This window comes from Hippopotamus amphibius, chromosome 7 (assembly GCF_030028045.1).
Source record: "Hippopotamus amphibius kiboko isolate mHipAmp2 chromosome 7, mHipAmp2.hap2, whole genome shotgun sequence".
NCBI lineage: Eukaryota > Metazoa > Chordata > Mammalia > Artiodactyla > Hippopotamidae > Hippopotamus > Hippopotamus amphibius.
The window spans coordinates 110484060-110502693 of NC_080192.1; the positions used below are offsets into that span (position 1 = coordinate 110484060).

The 18634-nt window shown below is 46.4% G+C and overlaps 1 protein-coding gene across 3 annotated transcripts in view; it reads left to right on the top strand.

Moving 5' to 3' along the window:
• MCFD2 (multiple coagulation factor deficiency 2, ER cargo receptor complex subunit) overlaps positions 1 to 18634 on the top strand; it is a 42984-nt gene that overhangs the window by 22514 nt on the left and 1836 nt on the right. For 2 of the 3 annotated variants that reach the window (XM_057740793.1, XM_057740791.1), the window contains 2 exons: positions 16482 to 16642; positions 17400 to 17559. In XM_057740793.1, coding sequence (XP_057596776.1) covers positions 16494 to 16642; positions 17400 to 17559 — 309 coding nt within the window. In that variant the 5' untranslated portion in view covers positions 16482 to 16493. Of the gene's footprint in view, positions 1 to 9100; positions 9216 to 16481; positions 16643 to 17399; positions 17560 to 18634 lie in introns of those variants that run through there. The other variant, XM_057740792.1, reaches the window with a different exon arrangement.

Genomic DNA, 18634 nt, shown 5'->3' on the forward strand with positions numbered 1-18634 from the left:
AATTTAAAATTCTTGCCTCAAACCAGTCAGAGCCTCTAAAAATGTCCTAAAAGATCTCATTTGTCATAGAGCTGCTGAGCATAAGCAGCTAAAATCCAGATGTAGTGTCAATCTACATTATAACATAAGCTGAGTTTACAAACTGTCAACTTAAAAAATGTACAACATAAAAAAGTTGTGAGTTATGTTTTATTTAGGAAACTTACTGAGGACTACAGCCTGAGAAAAGGCCTCTCAGTAGTTCTGAGGGGACTGTTCTGAAGAGGCAGGGAGGAGCCAGTATATATATATTAAATTTTCAGCTGAGAAATACCCATAGTCAAGCATACATCTTTTTTTTTAATAAATTTATTTATTTGTTTATTTATTTATTTTATTGACTGTGTTGGGTCTTTTTTGCTGTGCGCAGGCTTTCCTTAGCTGCAGTGAGTGGGGGCTACTCTTCGTTGTGATGTGCGGGCTCCTCATTGCTATGGCTTCTCTTGTTGCGGAGCAGGGGCTCTAGGCATGTGGGCTTCAGTAGCTGCAGCACATGGGCTCAATAGTTGTGGCTCGTGGGCCCTAAAGCGCAGGCTCAGCTGTTGTAGCGCGCAGGCTTAGTTGCTCCGCGGCATGTGGGATCTTCCTGGAGCAGGGATCGAACCTGTGTCCCCTGCATTGGCAGGCGGATTCTTATTTTTTTTGTGTAAACTTATTTATTTATTTATTTATTTATTTATTGGCTGTATTGGGTCTTCGTTGCTGCACGCGGGCTTTCTCTAGTTGCAGTGAGTGGGGGCTACTCTTCATTGTGGTGCGCGGGCTCCTCATTGCCATGGCTTCTCTTGTTGTGGAGCACAGGCTCTAGGCATGTGGCCTTCAGTAGTTGCAGCACATGGGCTCAGCAGTTGTGGTTCATGGGCTCTAAAGCGCAGGCTCAGTAGTTGAGGTGCACAGGCTTAGTTGCTCTGCAGCATGTGGGATCTTCCTGGAGCAGGGATCGAACCTGTGTCCCCTGCATTGGCAGGCAGATTCTTAACCACTGTGCCACCCAGGAAGTCCCGGCAGGCAGATTCTTAACCACTGGGCCACCTAGGAAACCCAAGCATACATCTTTGTAAAAGATTACCGCTAATGACAAAGAATGGATATCTATGTCTGGGAAAATGCAGGAATCTGGGGTCATAGAAATTCTTCCTCAGATGTGGGTACTATCTGGGGGCCCATGTGTTCAAAGCACAGAAAGTCTCATCCTCTTTTTCCCATCTGGAATTCTGCTCAAGGTGCACTATAGACCACTGTAGTGAGTTACTACTTAACCCTCTGTATAAGGCGATGATGAATGACACACCTCGTTCTTTTTTTTTTTTCTTTTGATCTTTATTGGAGTATAATATCTTACACTATTGTGTCAGTTTCTGCTGTACAACACAGTGAATCAGCTGTATTTATACATATATCCGCATATCCCCTCCCTCTTGAGCCTCCCTCCCACCCTCCCTATCCTACCCCTCTAGGTCATCACCAACTATCAAGTTGATCTCCCTGTGTTATGCAGTTGCTTCCCACTAGCTAAAACGAACCGTGTCTCTTATGAGAAAGTTATGGCCTTGATAAAGAACACATGGGAGGGCTTCCTAGGTGGTGCAGTGGTTGAGAATCCGCCTGCCGATGCAGGGGACATGGGTTCGATCCCGGCTCCAGGAAGATCCCACATGCCATGGAGCAACTAAGCCCATGCGCCACAACTACTGAGCCTGCGCTTTAGAGCCTGTGAGCCACAACTGTTGAGCCCATGTGCTGCAACTACTGAAGCCCAAGTGCCTAGAGCCCATGCTCCTCAACAAGAGAAGCCACAGCAATGAGGAGCCCGCGCACCACAACGAAGAGTAGCCCGCACTCACCGCAACTAAAGAAAGCCCGCGCACAGCAAAAAAGACCCAACACAGCCAATAAAATAAATAATAAATAAATTAATTAATTAAAAAAAAAGAACATATGGGACCTTGGGAATTAGAATGGGGGAATCTAGGTGGATATCAATCTGAGTACCTGGGATTCCTAAAACTCACTGGGTCTCCCTTCCCAGTAGAGGCAGCTTCTTCCTTCCTTCCATCCTCTGATCCCTTGCTGGTACTCCCTATTAGCTGAGCCGACAGGAAGCCAGCTGACAGGGGAGGCTAGGAAATGCAAGCCATGGGTCAGCGCCCTAGCAATGCAGAACCCAAGAGGGGAAGAGTGAGGAATGGCTATGGAGGCAAATAGGCCCAGGACAGGACATCCCCATGCTTTCTGCCTGTGTCACTAATGTCCAGAGTCCTGCCCTGACCTCTCACTGTCAGGTGGATCAGCTTTGCATTTTCCTTATCCCAGTCATCAGGTCTCACCTGGTGTGCTTTGCTCTCACACCTACACCTCTTGGAGGGCTTTTGAATTCTTGCCTCCTTTGGCTGAACCATTCTGGGGCTTGACGGATTGAGGGCTTGAGGATGCTCTCAGGCCCATCTTCCTAGACATCACTCTCAGTATTGCTTCTCCATTGCTCAGCTTCCACATTGGGCCCCACGGGGCTTGCCACCTCCTGGAAAACACCCAAGGGAAAGTGGGGACTCTACCCTGGTCTCCTCTCAAACCCAACCCAAGTCATAAGCCCTTGAACCAGCTTGGGATCATTTTTTTAAAGGGATTCTGCCCCAAAGAGTATCTGTTGGGCTGCGAGGGAAAACCAAATATTGAGAGTGGACCTTCCAAAAGAGAGGTGCTGCCCATGTCAGGGGGACTGCAGTGAGGGGTCCAGCAGGGGAGCCACACAAAAGCACTCAGCATTAAACATCAGTCAGATGGAGTGGAGAAAGAAGAGCCAACTTACTGTACTAGTTAAGTAACAACTTCCTTCTCCCCCTTACCACTCTCCTGTCCATCCCCCCACTCAGCCCTCATGTGGTCATGAACAGCAGCTAGCGACATGGGGAAGATTTGGCGATTGAGAGAGAGGAACTTGGTTTTTTTATTAGACAACTTTCTGTTCTTTTTTTTTCTAGCCACATCCATGTGTAACTTAGATGCAAAAAAATTTTTTAATTAAAATTCATGAAAGGTACATTAACCATTATATGCAAATAATTATGCAGACTGTACCACTCTAAATGAACAATCTCCAATTTCAACTGAGCCTTCAACTCAGGCCAGAAAGTCTTCTATCTCCTCTAGGCAGCTTGCTTTTCCAGTTACACAATGATGATTTCAAACTTTGACCCACTCAATCTTCCTGCCCTTCCCCCAATCACGGCACTCTCAGAAAATAGCCATGCCTCCCAAATTTCAGGCTAACACCCTTCTGGGCTTTGTATCCATTTTCTCCTGCCTCGATAACCTTGTTATTTAAATTTTATCCACTCTGCTCTTTTCAATCTCATTTTTGCTGGCTCCTTCCCAAAAGGATTTAAACATGCGCAAGGCCCTTCCACCTTGAAGACAACCGTTCTGGATCCTGTGTCCTCCTCTAGCTACTTTGCTTACCCTCACAGCCCATGCCTGAAAGCCTTGCCCATACTCGCCGTACCCAGTCTTTCCTACCAGCCACTCACCACCCACTGCCCAGCACTCCACATAAACTGCTCTCTGAGCCCCAGTGACCTCACACTGATAAATCCAGCTCACATTTGAGTCCACATCTTGCTCAGCATCTGTGTTACTTGGGAATGCTTTGGACTGCAAGTAACTGTCTTAGAGTGGCTTAAACAAATAGGAGTTCTCTGCACATTAACAGGATATCTGGAAGTAAGCAGCTGCTGATACTGGTTCATCAGCCCCACAGCACTGAGGCAGCCTTTCTAAATTCTCTCCCAGTTCCATCCATGGTTGAGGATGACTGCTGAGACGGGACGTCCCCATACAGGGCTGGAGGAAGGGAAAGGTCTGCACCCATCACTTGTCTCTTTTATCAGAAAAGCAAAAGATTTCCCAAGTTCCCCTTCTGTTTCATTGCCCAGAACTGTGTCACCTGGCCATCTAGCTGCAAAGAAGATGGGGAAGTGAGTGTTTAACGGTTTTCAGTTGTTATTGTGGAGATAGACAAGAGAGAAGGGTGTTGAAAATGGAAACTGGGCTACCACCCACTCTAACTCATCAGCGTTGGTCTGGTGCAGCTCTTTGGTTACCTAAAACTCATGCACACCCTCTTTCCCACATACACATCTGACATGGGGGGCACTCACTCCATAATGGAGGTGATCCTAAAGTCTCAGCCAGCTCCTACTTACAGCTTGGAGTCCAGGTACTCTACGTATTGTGCAGGCCCCTCTTTTGGGGTCCAGATGTGGCTTCTCATGGTTGGATGATTCAACTAAGATAAATTCATTTCCCACTAAAATGAGAAACATGGGATGTACCAAGTGTTGGAGAGAATGGGGACCAATAGAACACCATATGCTCTTGCTGGAGTATAAATTGAAGCAGCCACTTGGAAGAATTTTTGGTGCTATCTAATGTAGCTGAACGTGTGCATTCCCCATGAGCCAGCAGTGCTACTCCCAGGTAAATACCTGATAGAGACCTGAACAGATATGCAAGAAAAGACATGTTCTACAATGTTTGAAGCAGTGTAATTTATAACAACCTAAAATTGGAAACCACCCAGATGTCCACTGAGGGTAGAAGGGAAAAGAGAACAGCATACAGAAATGAGAATGAATGCTCTAAATCTATATACTATAAATGAATCTCAAAATAATGTTGAGTAAAAGAAGCCATAGACAAAAGGGCATGTACTGTGTGATTCCATTTATAGAAAATACAAAAACAGGTAAAACTGCTCTGTGATGTTAGAAGTCAGGATAGCAGTTACCTTTTGGGGAGAGGATGGTGCTTGGAAGGGAGCACAAGCCGGTCTCCCAGGGTGCTGGTAATGTTGTGTTTCTTGATCTGGGTGCTGGTTATATGGAGGTGTCCAATTTCTGAAAATTTACTGAGCTGTGTGCTTTTCCGTATGCATACTTTTGTGTATACTACTGTGAAATAAACCTCATATATTTACATATATGCCCCTGGTTCCTGGCACAGAGTTCCTAAAACCCTTGTAATTTCATAAGTGATAAGAACACTAGGAGCATCTTTTGTTCTAATATTTGGCCTTTGACCCTGTTTCCTCACAGTTTTTAAATCCCTTGGAATTTCCTTGGTGAGAGGAGTGTACTTTGTTCTAACGTGGCGACCCTTGGTGAGCCCCTGGATGGCTTTAGGATGGGTCTGATCACCAGAAAGTCCAAGCCATGATTAGACACTTTGAGCTTTTAGCTCCACCCACTCTCCTCCAAGCAGAGGAGAGGAGAGGGGCTGGAGATTTAGTTAATGATCGATTATGCCTTGGTGAGGAAACCTCCATAAAAATCCCAAAGTACGGGGTTTGAAGAGCTTCTGGGTTAGTGAACACATCCACGTGTGCAAGATGGGGCACCCCAACTCCAAAGGGACAGAGGCTCCTGTGCTTAAGGCCCTTTCCGACCTCACCCTATGTAGTTCTTCATCTGGCTGTTCCTCTGTACCCTTTATAATATCCTGTATTATATAATAAACTGGTAAATGTAAGTAAGTACTTCCCTGAGTTCTGTGAGCTGTTCTAGCAAATGATCAAATCCCAGCAGGGAGTCATGGGAACCTTCAATTTGTAGCCAAGTCAGAGAGAAGTCATGGGTAAGCTGGGGACCTATTAATTGTGCTTGGCATCTAAAGTGGGCGGCAGTCTTATGGGGCTGAGCCTTTTACGTGTGGGGATTGTACTAACTTCAGTTAGTCAGAATTGAATTGCATTGTAGGACACGCAGCTGGTGTTGCAGAGAATTGCTTGGTGTGGGGGAAAAAAAACCCACACATCTGCTGTCAGAGGTATTGTGTGTGTGAGTAAAGGAAAACAGGAGTGTTTTTTTTTTTCCTAAACAACCATGCATCAATAAAATGTAAAAAACAAAACCAAACAAAAAATACATTCAAGGCACAATGTGAAGAAATAATAAATGCTGCTTTTCAAAAAGAAAGAGAATGAGAACACATAGTATATCACAGTCAGTAAACCACATCCAATCCTGCTGGACAAAAACAAGGGGTCTCTTCCATGGCAGTGTATTAAGTTCTTGTTGGGAAATCTGGCAGCCCTTCCCTTGTTAAACACGGACAGACCAATGTTGACTAGGCTTGAGATTTTAGGGACACATGATTCCCTCCATCATTTGTTACACTTCTGGTCAATTCCATGCATGAGTAATCACAATCAAACAATTTATCTAGGGAGTCTTTAAATGGCCAATGAAAGATTATATCCCCCCCCAATAGTTAATATATTTGCTTGATTTTTTAAAAATTAAAGCAATACAAAAAGATATAAAATGAGGCCTTATTCTCACCTCTGTTCTCTTTTATTAGTTTCTTGTGTATACCTCAAATGTCTCTTTTCACAAAACAACCAAAACTAAGTATTCGAACATTTACGTCTTCTAGGGGCTGGTCTCTGTGTTCAGTTGCAGTGGAGGCAATTCAAAACAAAGCAGGGAGAGAAGCCACCTACAGTCCATCTTCTCTCTTGGCAAAGCTGCCTCTTCCCTGTCTGCATTTGTGCTGGCTTCAGCCTAGGTGTTCAAAGAAATTGTTTCAACCCAGCAAATCTCCAGATTGTGACTCAGCCCATTTAGGTTGTAAACAGCAGGTAAAATGTTCCTTTCTCACCAAGGCCTTATTTTCTTTAATCTCTACTTTCAAATCAGTTATCACTAATTTGGATTTGCCACTCTCTTGAAGGACTTTGCTGAAAGCTACTTAAAAAGAGAGAAAAAAACAAAACCAAAAAACCCAGCACTCACAATTGTTCTGTATTGTTCCTGAGATACAACTCTGGTTGGCATGTGGGTTTCTCCCAAAGTCCAGCAAGTGACAGCAGTTCAACAGTTTAACTACTGCTTAACATGTTGGTCACCAACTTTCCATTTGGGATAGTCTTCACCACTGGCTACCTTAACCTTCTGTTAGCCAATTCCATGTTTCAGTATCTGTTTTTTTTGTGTGTACTACTTCTGGTACCAAGTTACTTACCTGTTAGAAATGGGTTCAGCTACAAGTTATAGAACACTCACTTATAAATGACTTAAACAAATGGACTCATGGACTAAAATGGGGCAAGAGTGAAGGCGGGGAGGTCAATTAGGAAGTTCTGACTGTAGTTTAGGTAGCAGATGATGGTTTCCTGGATGTCCATTATACCTCAAAAAAGGTTGGGGTCGGGGGTAAGGATAGCTCCTAGAATTTGGCTTGAACAACTAAACAGATGGCAATAATAATATTCACTAAAATGGGAAAAGCAGAGAGGTACATGTTTAGGGGTGAAAATTCATATTTTGGTGGGCCAAGTTAAGTTTGAGATGCCAGTTAGACACTGGTGTGGAGATGTCAAGTAGGCAGTTGTTTAGAGGAGTCAGGACTTACAGGCAGAAGTCATTAGAGATCTAACTTTTGGAGTCATCTGCTTGTAAATGGCACCTAAAACCACATGACTAGATGAAATCACATGAGAGTGGGTAGGTAGACAAAGAAAGGGACTAAAGATAGAACCTAAGCACTTTGATATTTATAGGTTGAGCAGATGAGAAGTAAGTGAAAAAAACCCAAGGAAGAATAGTCAATGTTTTCTGACACACATGGCATCAGAAAACAAGAGAAGGTGTTTTGAAGTGGGGATGGCTGACTGTGAGGAATAGTACTGAGAGGGCAACTAAAAACAGAGGAGAAGCACCACTGAATTTGCATGGAGATTGCAGTAGTGTAGTGGGGAAGAAACCAGAGCAAGATTATATAATCGTGGGGATGGTCTATTACAGGGGGCCATTGGTGATTCAAAAGAGAGACGGCAAAGGATAAGATCCACAGAAAAAGTGGAAGCATTGGTTAAATAGAATGAGAATGTTTTATCCATCAGACACTGAGCTTGTTGAAGGAAGAGACCATCTCTTGTTTGTATCTGTTTCTCTGGTAACTCCTAGCACAGTGCTTAGTACCTTAGAGGTACTCAAGAAATGTTACTGAATTAATGAATAAATGAGTAAATGGAAGGATGGATGGATGGCAGAGGGAGGGCTGAAACATGAACTAGATCAAACTAACTCAAACTTCAGAGTAAGGAAAGGAGAAGGAGTCTGGAATTAATAGGGTTTCTCCTGTCCTGCAAAGTCCCTGCCTTCTTGGCACAATGGTCAGGGAAGGGAGGAAATGAATGTTTCTGAACTTCAATGGAAAAACAGTGCCTTCTCTGGGCTATTAAACTAGAAAGTGGTTCTTGATCCTAGACAATGTTTTCACCATCCATGTTTCTTTCTTCATTCTGCCAACCCATAAAAAGATAGAAAGCCCCAGTGCATTGTTCTCCCAGTTCCCAGACACCCAACGTGGTCCTCTCAACCTGTATCATCTTCAGTCCGTGGCTGAGTCCTCAGCAGTTCCATACTTCCTGAGGTTATTTCACATTTTTCCTTAGAGATGTATCTTACCTATCTGAGGGCCAGTATATCCAAAGTACAGAATGTTTCTTGTTTTTCTCCATCCTGAATTCGCCTTGGGGCACACTGTTGGCCTGCAACTGCAGTGGCTAACAGCTTGATCCTTGTAGAACTGGAATGGCAGGCAACAATTTTTTTCTTTACGCTATTATCTTTCTTCCCAACTTGCAGCCAAAAGAACCTAGGAAGCTGTAAATGTGGAGGTGGAGGTGGAGCTGAAAGCCAGCTTTGGCGACGGCTGCATCGGCTTTCGCCATCTTATGTCCTTGCCCTACTACATCCCGGGGTCTTCCGGGGTCGCCTAGCAACCTGCGGGGACTCTGAGGGTTCAGGTGGCCCAACCGAGTGTCGCCCTCGGGAAGGCAGGCAGAAGAAATTCCTCCCCTTAGCCCTTACTGGGCCTGAGCCGGTTACACGTGGAATCACCACAGCCGGCCCCGGCTGCAAGGCTTCGAGCAGGGGCGGGGCCCGCGGCGCCAATGGGCGGGCAGGAGGGGGCGAGCCTGCGCACAGCGCGACAAAGGGGGCGGGGCCGAGGAAAAGCTTTCTGAGGACGGGGGCTGGCGAGGCTCACGCGGCAGGGCTTCGCGTCCGGGGGAAGCTGTTTGGCAGCCGGTGGCTGCGAGGGTGAGTGAACCAGGGAGCCGCTGCGGTCCGGCTGCTGCCTGTGAGGCCTGTGACCCGATCTTGGAGGAGGAGGTCCGTGGGGAGGCATTCAGGGGTCCGCAGCCGAGCAGGATCCCGGCGGGATCCCGGCGTACCTTCGGGGGGTTCGGGGCTTCTGGCTCAGGTTGGGAGGCAGGAGGGGCCTGGGTGGGGGTCTCGGCCCCCGAGCCACGTCGGAAAGCTAGCCGACTGCGAGCAGAGCCTCTCTCCCGGGGCAGATGTTGTAGGGGCTTTTAAGCCTGATGGGTCTGGCTGGGGCCGATCTCCGCCCTCTTGGAGGACCTGCTGTGGACCTGCGCGCGGGCCTGAGTCGTTGCTCTCCATCTGCCCCCGGTACCCCATCTCTCTCTGGGGGAGACAATAAACAGGTCCTTTCGGGCGGGCGAGCTTGGCCAGGCTGTGCCAGGGAAGTGGGGAGGCGGGGAAGCTTGTATTCCCCTCTTGTATTCCCTGTCTGGGCATGGCACCGGCCATCTACCCAGTTGCCCAAGCAGAAAACTGGGCGTCTTTCTCACCTCCTGCACTCTTTACCCACCCACATCGAATCCATCACAGATCTCTCTTGGATACACTCACCTCTCCACTCCCAGTTCCTCTGCTCCATGGCTAGTTCAGGCCACCATCGTCTCTCCCCTGGACTACTCAGTAGCCGCCTGTCTGGTCTCCTGTATCCCTTCTCCATCGTCTGTAGTTTGTTATGTACTGGAAAGCCAGAGTGATGGTCTTAAAACAGAAATCTGATCACCTCACCAGACCCCTCTCCCCATTCCCTTATCACCCTTCCGTAGATTCCCGTTCCTCATACAAGCTCCTGAACAGGGCTTACAAGGCCCTTCATGATCTGTCTTCTTTTTACTTTACTCAAACTCATCCATCTCCACTATACTGTGTCTTCAACTATGTTGAAATTCCCGGAGTGGACCAAGTTCCTTCTAGACTTAGATGTTTGTTACATTATCTTCCCTCTACCTGAGGTGCTGTCCTTTAATTGAAAAAAATCATCCTTCGTGCTTTAACCCAGGTGTGGGTTGGTTGGGGTTTCTGCGGTACCCGAGGGCTGTCTGATATACTGGTCTTCCTTTTCCAGCAGGCTGTAATCTGTGTGACAGGAGCCTGTCTCGTTCATGGCTTGTGCAGCACCAGACTGTTAGTATGAGTGTTAGTTAAGTGTATAAATGAAGCATGGCAGCTCCCTGGGCTCCCCAAATGAACAAATAGATCAAGTTATTAAATATCTGCATTTTCAGAACCAGTTCTCAATCCCCTACCCATATCGAGGTTTCTTTGCCTAGGAACTTATTTCTTTTCTTGCTTTCAGTCCAGGGCCATGGCAGTTTTAAATGGGGAAGTACCAGTCAGATTTTTCCTTGGCATTGACGCTGGGTACAGGATGTATGGCTGCTTTGAGTTTGATTCTTAACGGAGGGCCTCAGCATGGGAGAAAAGTTGCTAACAGCTGCTGTGGTTTTTATGGAAGGAAGGCTGGCTCCAAACTCTTAGGTGTTGATAAGACTAAGGACACAATGAGGGTGGACCAGGCCAAACCACTGGTGGGAGGGCTCCAAAGGGAAGGTTTTTTTTAGTTTAGGTCAGATCCTCTGTGATAGGGAACAACACACCTAGGTTCCAGGATTCGCTGCCCTGATTCAGAGTGAAGGCGTGCTATGCCAGGTCAGCCCAGCACTCTGTGATAAATTCAGTAGAGTAGAAAGGAGAGACAGAGAAAATAGGTTCCCAGTCCTCAAAAAGGAAAGGAAAAGAGAAAAACAAAAGGAGAACAATATGTGACCAAATGTTAAGGCCAAGTGAGTGTGAGAGACTGCAGACTGAGGTCAGAGAAGGGAACAGTTAGTCTTGGCTGGGAGAACACAGAAATGACATTTGAATTGGCTCTGGAAGGAAGAGGGAGGACAGACCCATGGAACCAGTGGGAACAAATGCTCTGGGACTGGAAGAGGCTGCTGGAGCTGTGAGGGAAGCCCTGTTACAGTTAAGGCGCTGCGGGTGCCCACTACCATCAATGGTCCAGCACTTCCTCCGGGACTGCCGCTTCCCCTTGTGAAGGATGTCTCAAAGGTTGTGTTCTCTTCCAGAAATCTCTTCTCCTTTGGACTTTTCTCCAGGATAGCCTTTAATTTCTCAAAGGCCAGTGAGCCCAGGAACTACTGGGGCTTATCTGCCAAGCTCTTTGCTTATGGCCTTGAGCTAAGTATGGCCATCTCTAGTAGTGTGGATGATGCAACTTGTTCTTTCGGAGGAAGGGAGTTGCTAATATTTCCTGTTCAGTGTGAGCAGTATAATTTGCTAGGTGGTGGTCAGATTCCCTGTTCTCCTTAGAACACTTGTAGGGGGCAGTTTCCCTTCTATGTTTGTAGATTTGGCTTTTGTTGTGGTCTAATGTTAGAAACCTGCCACAGCAAACCAATATGGGATAAGTCCAGACTGGATGGTTCTTGTCCTTTATTTCATCTCCTTTGAAGAAGAGATAATTTGGAATCAAAGTTACTCTATTACAGAGCACTTGGTTGCTTTTTGGTGTTATTTGAATAGAACCTCTCCCCCGCCTACCCCACCCCTTTCTGTTATACTAAGTATCCAACTATACTAAGTATTCCTATCCAACTAATTATAGGAAATGGTGCTATGGGTCTGATAACCACTGAGCTCTACTGTCTGATAGATATCCGCTCCCCCCCCCCCCGGCCCCCCCCCCCCAGCAAAAAAGTTTTATCCTCAGTTACATTGACATTAAAACTTGACAGTATATCTGTGAAGGTGGTAATCCCCCCAGCTCCCAAGGACCATGGCATGCAGGCTGAGAACCACCAGCCTCTGTGCAGGCACTGTGCCCAGTCCTGGGAATGTAGATCCAGTCCCCAGCTGCACAGAGGCCAGTCCAGCAGTGGGTACTGAGAGGTAGTCAGGCATATTCAAGGTCATGTGCACAGTTGTTGTCAGCAATGGACAGGTTCTGAAGGGAATCACTTAGGAACATATGGGAGGAATATCTAAGCCAGACTTGGAATTGAAGAAGGCTTGCTGGAGAAAGAGACATCTAATGCATATGAATCTGAAAGGCTTGGGGGGAACTGGCTTCCCTCTCTGGTCCCTCCTGCCCAGAACTCTATGGTGTATGGTCAGAACAAATTGTTCTGCTATGGTTGGGGCAGTCTCTGCTGAGAGTAACATGAGACCTTGTTTTCTGGTACCAGGTACAGTGGCAGTGGCCTCATCAGGGTCTGGAAATCCCAATTCCCCCCCCCCCCCCCCCAAACCCTCCCTGTTTTCTCCACTTGGTGTCCATATGTTTGTTCTCTACATCTGTGTCTCTATTTCTGCCTTGCATTTCCTCTTTCACAGTTGTTAGCATTTGCCTTATGTATTGAGGTGCTCCTATATTGGGTGCATATATATTTATAATTGTTATCTCTTCTTGGATGGATCCCTTGATCTTTATGTAATGTCCTTTCTTGTCTCTTGTAACCTTTATTTTAAAGTCTATTTTATCTGATATGAGTATTGCTACTCCAGCTTTCTTTTGATTTCCATTTGCATGAAATATCTTTTTCCATCCCCTCACTTTCAGTCTGTATGTGTCCCTAGGTCTGAAGTGGGTCTCTTGTAGACAGCATATATATGGGTCTTGTTTTTGTATCCATTCAGCCAGTCTCTGTCTTTTGGTTGGTGCATTTAGTCCATTTACATTCAAGGTAATTATTGAGATGTATGTTCCTATTATCATTTTCTTGTTTTGTTTTTGTGGGTCCTTTTCTTCTCTTATGTTTCTTGCTTAGAGAAGTTCCTTTAGCATTTGTTGTAGGGCTGGTCTGGTGGTGCTGAATTCTCTTAGCTGTTGCTTGTCTGGAAAGCTTTTGATTTCTCCGTCAAATCTGAAGGAGATCCTTGCTGGGTAGCGTATTCTTGGTTGTAGGTTCTTCCCTTTCATCACTTGATATATATCATGCCACTCCCCTTCTGGCTTGTAGAGTTTCTGCTGAGAAATCAGCTGTTAACCTTATGGGAGTTCCCTTGTATGTTATTTGTCGTTTTTCCCTTGTTGCTTTTAATAACTTTTCTCTGTCTTTAATTTTTGTCAATTTGACTACTATGTGTCTTGGTGTGTTTCTCCTTGGGTTTATCCTGCCTGGGACTCTCTGAGCTTCCTGGACTTGGGTAGCTGTCTCCTTTCCCATGTTAGGGAAGTTTTCAACTATAATCTCTTCCAATATTTTCTCAGGTCCTTTCTCTCTCTCTTCTCCTCCTGGGACCCCTATAATGCAAATGTTGGTGTGTTTAACATTGTCCCAGAGGTCTCTTAGGCTGTCTTCAGTTCTTTTCATTCTTTTTTCTTTATTCTTTTCCACATCAGTGATTTTTTACCATTCTATCTTCCAGGTCACTTATTTGCCCTTCTGCCTCAGTTAATCTGCTATTGGTTCCTTCTAGTGTATTTTTCATTTCAGTTATTGTGTTGCATATCTCTGTTTGTTTGCTCTTTAATTCTTCTAGGTCTTTGGTAAACTTTTCGATCTTTGCACCCAGTCTTTTTTCAAAGATCATCCTAACTATCATTATTCTGAATTCTTTTTCTGGAAGGGTGCCTATCTCCTCTTCATTTAGTTGTTTTTCTGGGGCTTTATCCTGTCCCTTCATCTGGTACAAAGTCCTCTGCTTTTTCATTTTCTCTGTCTTTCTGTGGCTGTGGTTTTTAGTTCCACAAGATGAAATACTGCTGATACTGCTTGATACTGCTGTCTGCCTTCTTGTGGAGGAAGCTATCTCCCAATTTTTTATTTGCTAAAATTGGGGTGTAGTTTCTGGCTGTTCCTGAATTATTTTCTAGAGATGAGACTTAACTGGAATCCCCCTTTTTATTCCATCCATATAGTACTGGAACAAAATTATGGGATGAATTGCATTCAATTCATATTTATAAAGAAAAAACATGATTATAGTGGAAATTTTAGAAGCAATAGAAAAGTAAAGAGAAGAAAAATCAAAATCACTCCTAATCTCATAATTCAGAAAATAATCTTTATGAATAGATTTTAGTCATTGTTCTATGTATGAGAAATATACATACACTGTTTTGTTTTTTACAAAAATGAATTCGTTTTTTGTTTGTTTGTTTGGCTGCACCATGCGGCTTGCAGAATCTTAGTTCTCTGACCAGGGATTGAACCTGGGCCCACGGCAGTGAAAGCACTGAGTCCTAACCAGTGGACCACCAGGTTCCTCACTGGATTCCCCAAAAATGAATTATTCTTTACAGTCTTTTGTAGCCTGCTTTTTTTCGCTTGGTATACATTGAACATCTTTTTCTGTTATGAAGTGTGATGATTGCATTATGACGTCCCTATTCAGTCGTGAGACTAGATGCTCCTTTTTACACTCTAGAAGTTATACATCCCAGTGACCATTGTCTCCTTCAGGAGGATACTGCTGGTATCCAGCAAAGTGGGTTTGGGAAATTTTCCTAAACATTGTGGGGATGGCATTCTCCCAGGGTCCTACCCTACAGAACCTTTCAGGGTGGGTGAGAGGGGCTGTAACACCTGAGTGGAGGTGGCAGTGGCTTCAGAGCTGAGCTCTGTGTGGCATGTGCGAGGGTCTGACCACTACCTTATGCTTTCTCTTCGCTGCTCTAGGTTTTGTGTCGGCAGTTGGTCCCTTAGAAATCACCGGCCCTTATGAGCTAGGAAAGTGGATGTGTGAGTCAGGTGTTTTCTTTGTGTTGTATGGAGCTCTCCTGGTTGTCCCTCACCTTCCTTTTTCTTTTTCTTTTTTTATATGAATTTGTTTGTTTATTTATTGGCTGTGTTGGGTCTTCGTTGCTGCACACAGGCTTTCTCTAGTTGCGGCGAGCGGGGGCTACTCTTCATTGCGGTGCATGGGCTCCTCATTGTGGTGGCTTCTCCTGTTGCGGAGCATGGGTTCTAGGTGCGTGGGCTTCAGTAGTTGCAGTACACGGGCTCAATAGCTGTCGCTCAGGGGCTCCAGAGCACAGGCTCAATAGTTGTGGTACACAGGCTTAGTTGCTCCGCGGCATGTGGGATCTTTCTGGAGCCGGGGTTGAACCCGTATCCCCTACATTGGCAGGCGGATTCTTAACCATTGCGCCACCTAGGAAGCCCCTTCACCTTCTTTTTTGAGGTCAGACTATAAACCCCTGGAAAGACCAGGGCTTTCAGTTTAACAGCAGTTAGTAAAGGTGTGCCTAAGCCTTGGGTGGGGATACGGGTGGGAACAAAACACTCCTGCCCTCAGGGAGCTTGCTGTGCAGCCAATTGTGTCTTGTTGGCTAGATTCCAAGTCTAGTCAAACCCCGGAAGTACTTGATGGAACCTAATTCCTGTGGAGCTCTCCTCTCCAGTGCTCTTTCACATGGTTCAGTCACTGGCCTCAGTCACAGCCCTGGGAGGTGGGTGAGGCAGGGGTTAACATCCTCTTTTTCACATCCACTGCCATGGCCTTGGTCTGACCCACCTTATCACTTCCCTCAATCCAGGTCTCTGGTCTCACTCCACCTAATACCTTCCCCTCTGTGCTGCCACATGAGCTGTTCTGAAACCAAGCTCTAATCTCCTCTGCCATTCAGTGAACCCTCAGTGGCTCCCATTTATCCTCCACAAACTTCAGCCCCCTAGGCCTAGCATGCAAAGCCACATGCAGCACTGCTTGGTCAGCCTCTGCAGCCTATTGTCCACTGTTCCATCTACTTCATACCCTCTAAGCTCCAGCCTGACTAAACCACTTGGAGTTTCTCTCCCACTTGTCTGCACCCATCCCTCTGCTCACACCTTCCCTTCATCCTTCAGTCCCTGCACATCCCCAGTGCACACATCCATCCCGGCCCTGCTGAAGTGTCCCCATGTCTGTTAACCTCCTCTGGCTTTCCCTCCCCCAAAGGAAACTTCTTCCTCTGAGCTCTCAGAAGGTTTAATCTTTCTTTCGTACACCTCACTTTCTGCCTTGACTAGTGCTCTTGGTAGGAAGTATTTCTCTTGCCAGACTATAAGCTGCTTGTAGGCAGGAATACTCTCCAAATCCCTGTAAGCTCTCTTTGAGTTGCTTGGCATTCTGAAGGGGCTTCAGGAAATGTCATGGACCCGCCCACCTGTTTGAGTGATGGGGACTGGAGAACCCAAGGTCATCCTTTAGTCTGGTGGCAGAGTTGGCCTGGGCCCAGTCCGAGTCTTACCCAGTCCTGCTCCTTCACCCAGGTTCCCAGGAGTGCGCTGTGTCAGCTCTGGTGTTCTGGTGTTCTCGCCTTCATCTCTTGTGTTCCCCACCTTCCAGGTACCGGTGACCATGAGATCTCTGCAGCTGCTTAGAACGCCCTTCCTGTGCACCCTGCTCTGGGCATTTTGTGCCCCAGATGCCAAGGCTGAGGAGCCCGGGGCCAGCTTCTCACATCCCGGCAGCGTGGGCCTGGATAAGAGCACAGTGCATGACCAAGAGTACGTATTCGACCAGGGCTGTAGTCCACGGGCCTCCCTGTCTGCAGCTGCAGCCAGCAGCAAAGGCACACACCATCCACTTTTCCTTCTACTATTTGTACGACCCCTTAACACTGTCCAAGGATGATGTTTATTCCTTATAGTCACCTGTAAGTCAGGTATTCTTTTTTCACTGTCATATCACAGATGGAGGATCTTGAGGCCCGAAAGGGATAAATGACTTGCCTGAATTCATTCTGTCTTTCTCTTTCACCACAGACAGACAGACAGACAGACAGACAGACAGACACACACACACACACACACACACACACACACAGTGGTAGTGGTGGAGTACAAAACAGAGCTAAGTTTTCTTTCTTCTGATAAGACCTTTTTCTTTTTTATTGACATGTTCAAACATTGAATCATTTGCTGCCACTTTTGCCCTGGGCCAGGTAGCCTCACCCTGTTATCCTTAAATGGCTTTAAGAAAAAAATTAATAGCTCCCCAAAATGTTACAACAATATTCTAACAATAAAAAGGAAAAAAACACCCATAGTCTTGCCAGCATAACAGATGCACTGTTTGATTTTTTTTCCCCTGCCTTTTTCATGGCCTTGCCTGTATCTGTCTTCCTTGAGTGTGGTCTGCCACTGTTTTCTGTTTTTCTGGGATGGATAAACTTTAAGATCTTGAACTTTTCAGAGTTCTTAAGATTTTGGTAGGATCCCAGCATTGCTGCCAACTGGTCTGAGTCTCACTGTTGGTCTTTAGGCATATCATGGAGCATCTAGAAGGTGTCATCAACAAACCGGAGGCGGAGATGTCTCCGCAAGAACTGCAGCTCCATTATTTCAAAATGCATGATTATGACGGCAATAATTTGCTTGACGGCCTAGAACTCTCCACAGCCATCACTCATGTCCATAAGGAGGTAAGTCGGACAGTGGCTCAGTGGGCAGCATCTCGGAAGGGCCTCCCTCTGGTAACTCAGTCCCCGATCTTGATGACCTCACCCATCCTTGTGCAACATTATTGCTGCTTCTCCTTTTTCTGCCCACCCTCTGTTCTGCCTCTTTTCCTGTTCAGCAGTCCTTTTCACAAAGGGTGACTGGCTGACACAGAAGCCCCAGAGCCTTCCTTGTATCTTTAGTAAGTGCCACCAGCATGTCTGCTGCACGCCAGAGTCTGAGGACTAGCAAAAAGACAGACCCCATTCCAGTTGCAGAACAGGGGAGAAGTTATATCATTTTGGGAAGAATGGCAAGTCAGGGGACCAAGGGATCCAGGGATTTGGTGATAATTGAGGGTGTGGGTGATACAGTACAGTGTTTAGTTTACAAAGCACTTTCCGGCAGGTTAGAGATCTCGTTTGATCGTTGCAATAGCCTAGGAGCAGGAAGGGGCAGGCCTTGTTACTACCCCCAAGTTGAGAGGTGAGGGAACTGAAATGCACATCTTATGTCTCCAGATCTAATGCCTGTCCCACTCTGCCAAACTGTAGTCTCTAGAGAGGAGGAGAGGCAAAGTTGGGGACGGGCGTGTGCTCACACCGGCTACCAGCTGAGCCGGGCTGGGTTTGCTTTGAAGGCAGCGGGGACCACCAATGGCTTTGCACAGGAGACAGGCACGACTAGTTCAGTGTTTGCTGTGGGAGGCAGACTGATGGACGCCAGGAGAGACTGGCTTCAGGGAGAGGAATTGGGGTCCAGCAGCCCTGGCAGGCGAAGATGGTGGTGGTGACAGGAGAGGAAAGGGGGGGCGTGGGGGAGGCGGCAGAGGAAGAATCCGCCAAGGACGTGAACAGCATTAGCTCTGCACTCAGTGCCGTGAGCCCTGCCACACCTGCTCCTGGAGCACAAATGCCTTCACCTCAAAGATCGCAGTGGGGTCTGCTGGTTGGCAGCGCCTTATTTTTCTTGTTCTGACCCCGAGATGTTGTCTAGTGTGGACTGTTTCCACTTTAGCAGAGCTGACCCTCGGGAGGGCCTGGGCTGTGAGCTTTTCTT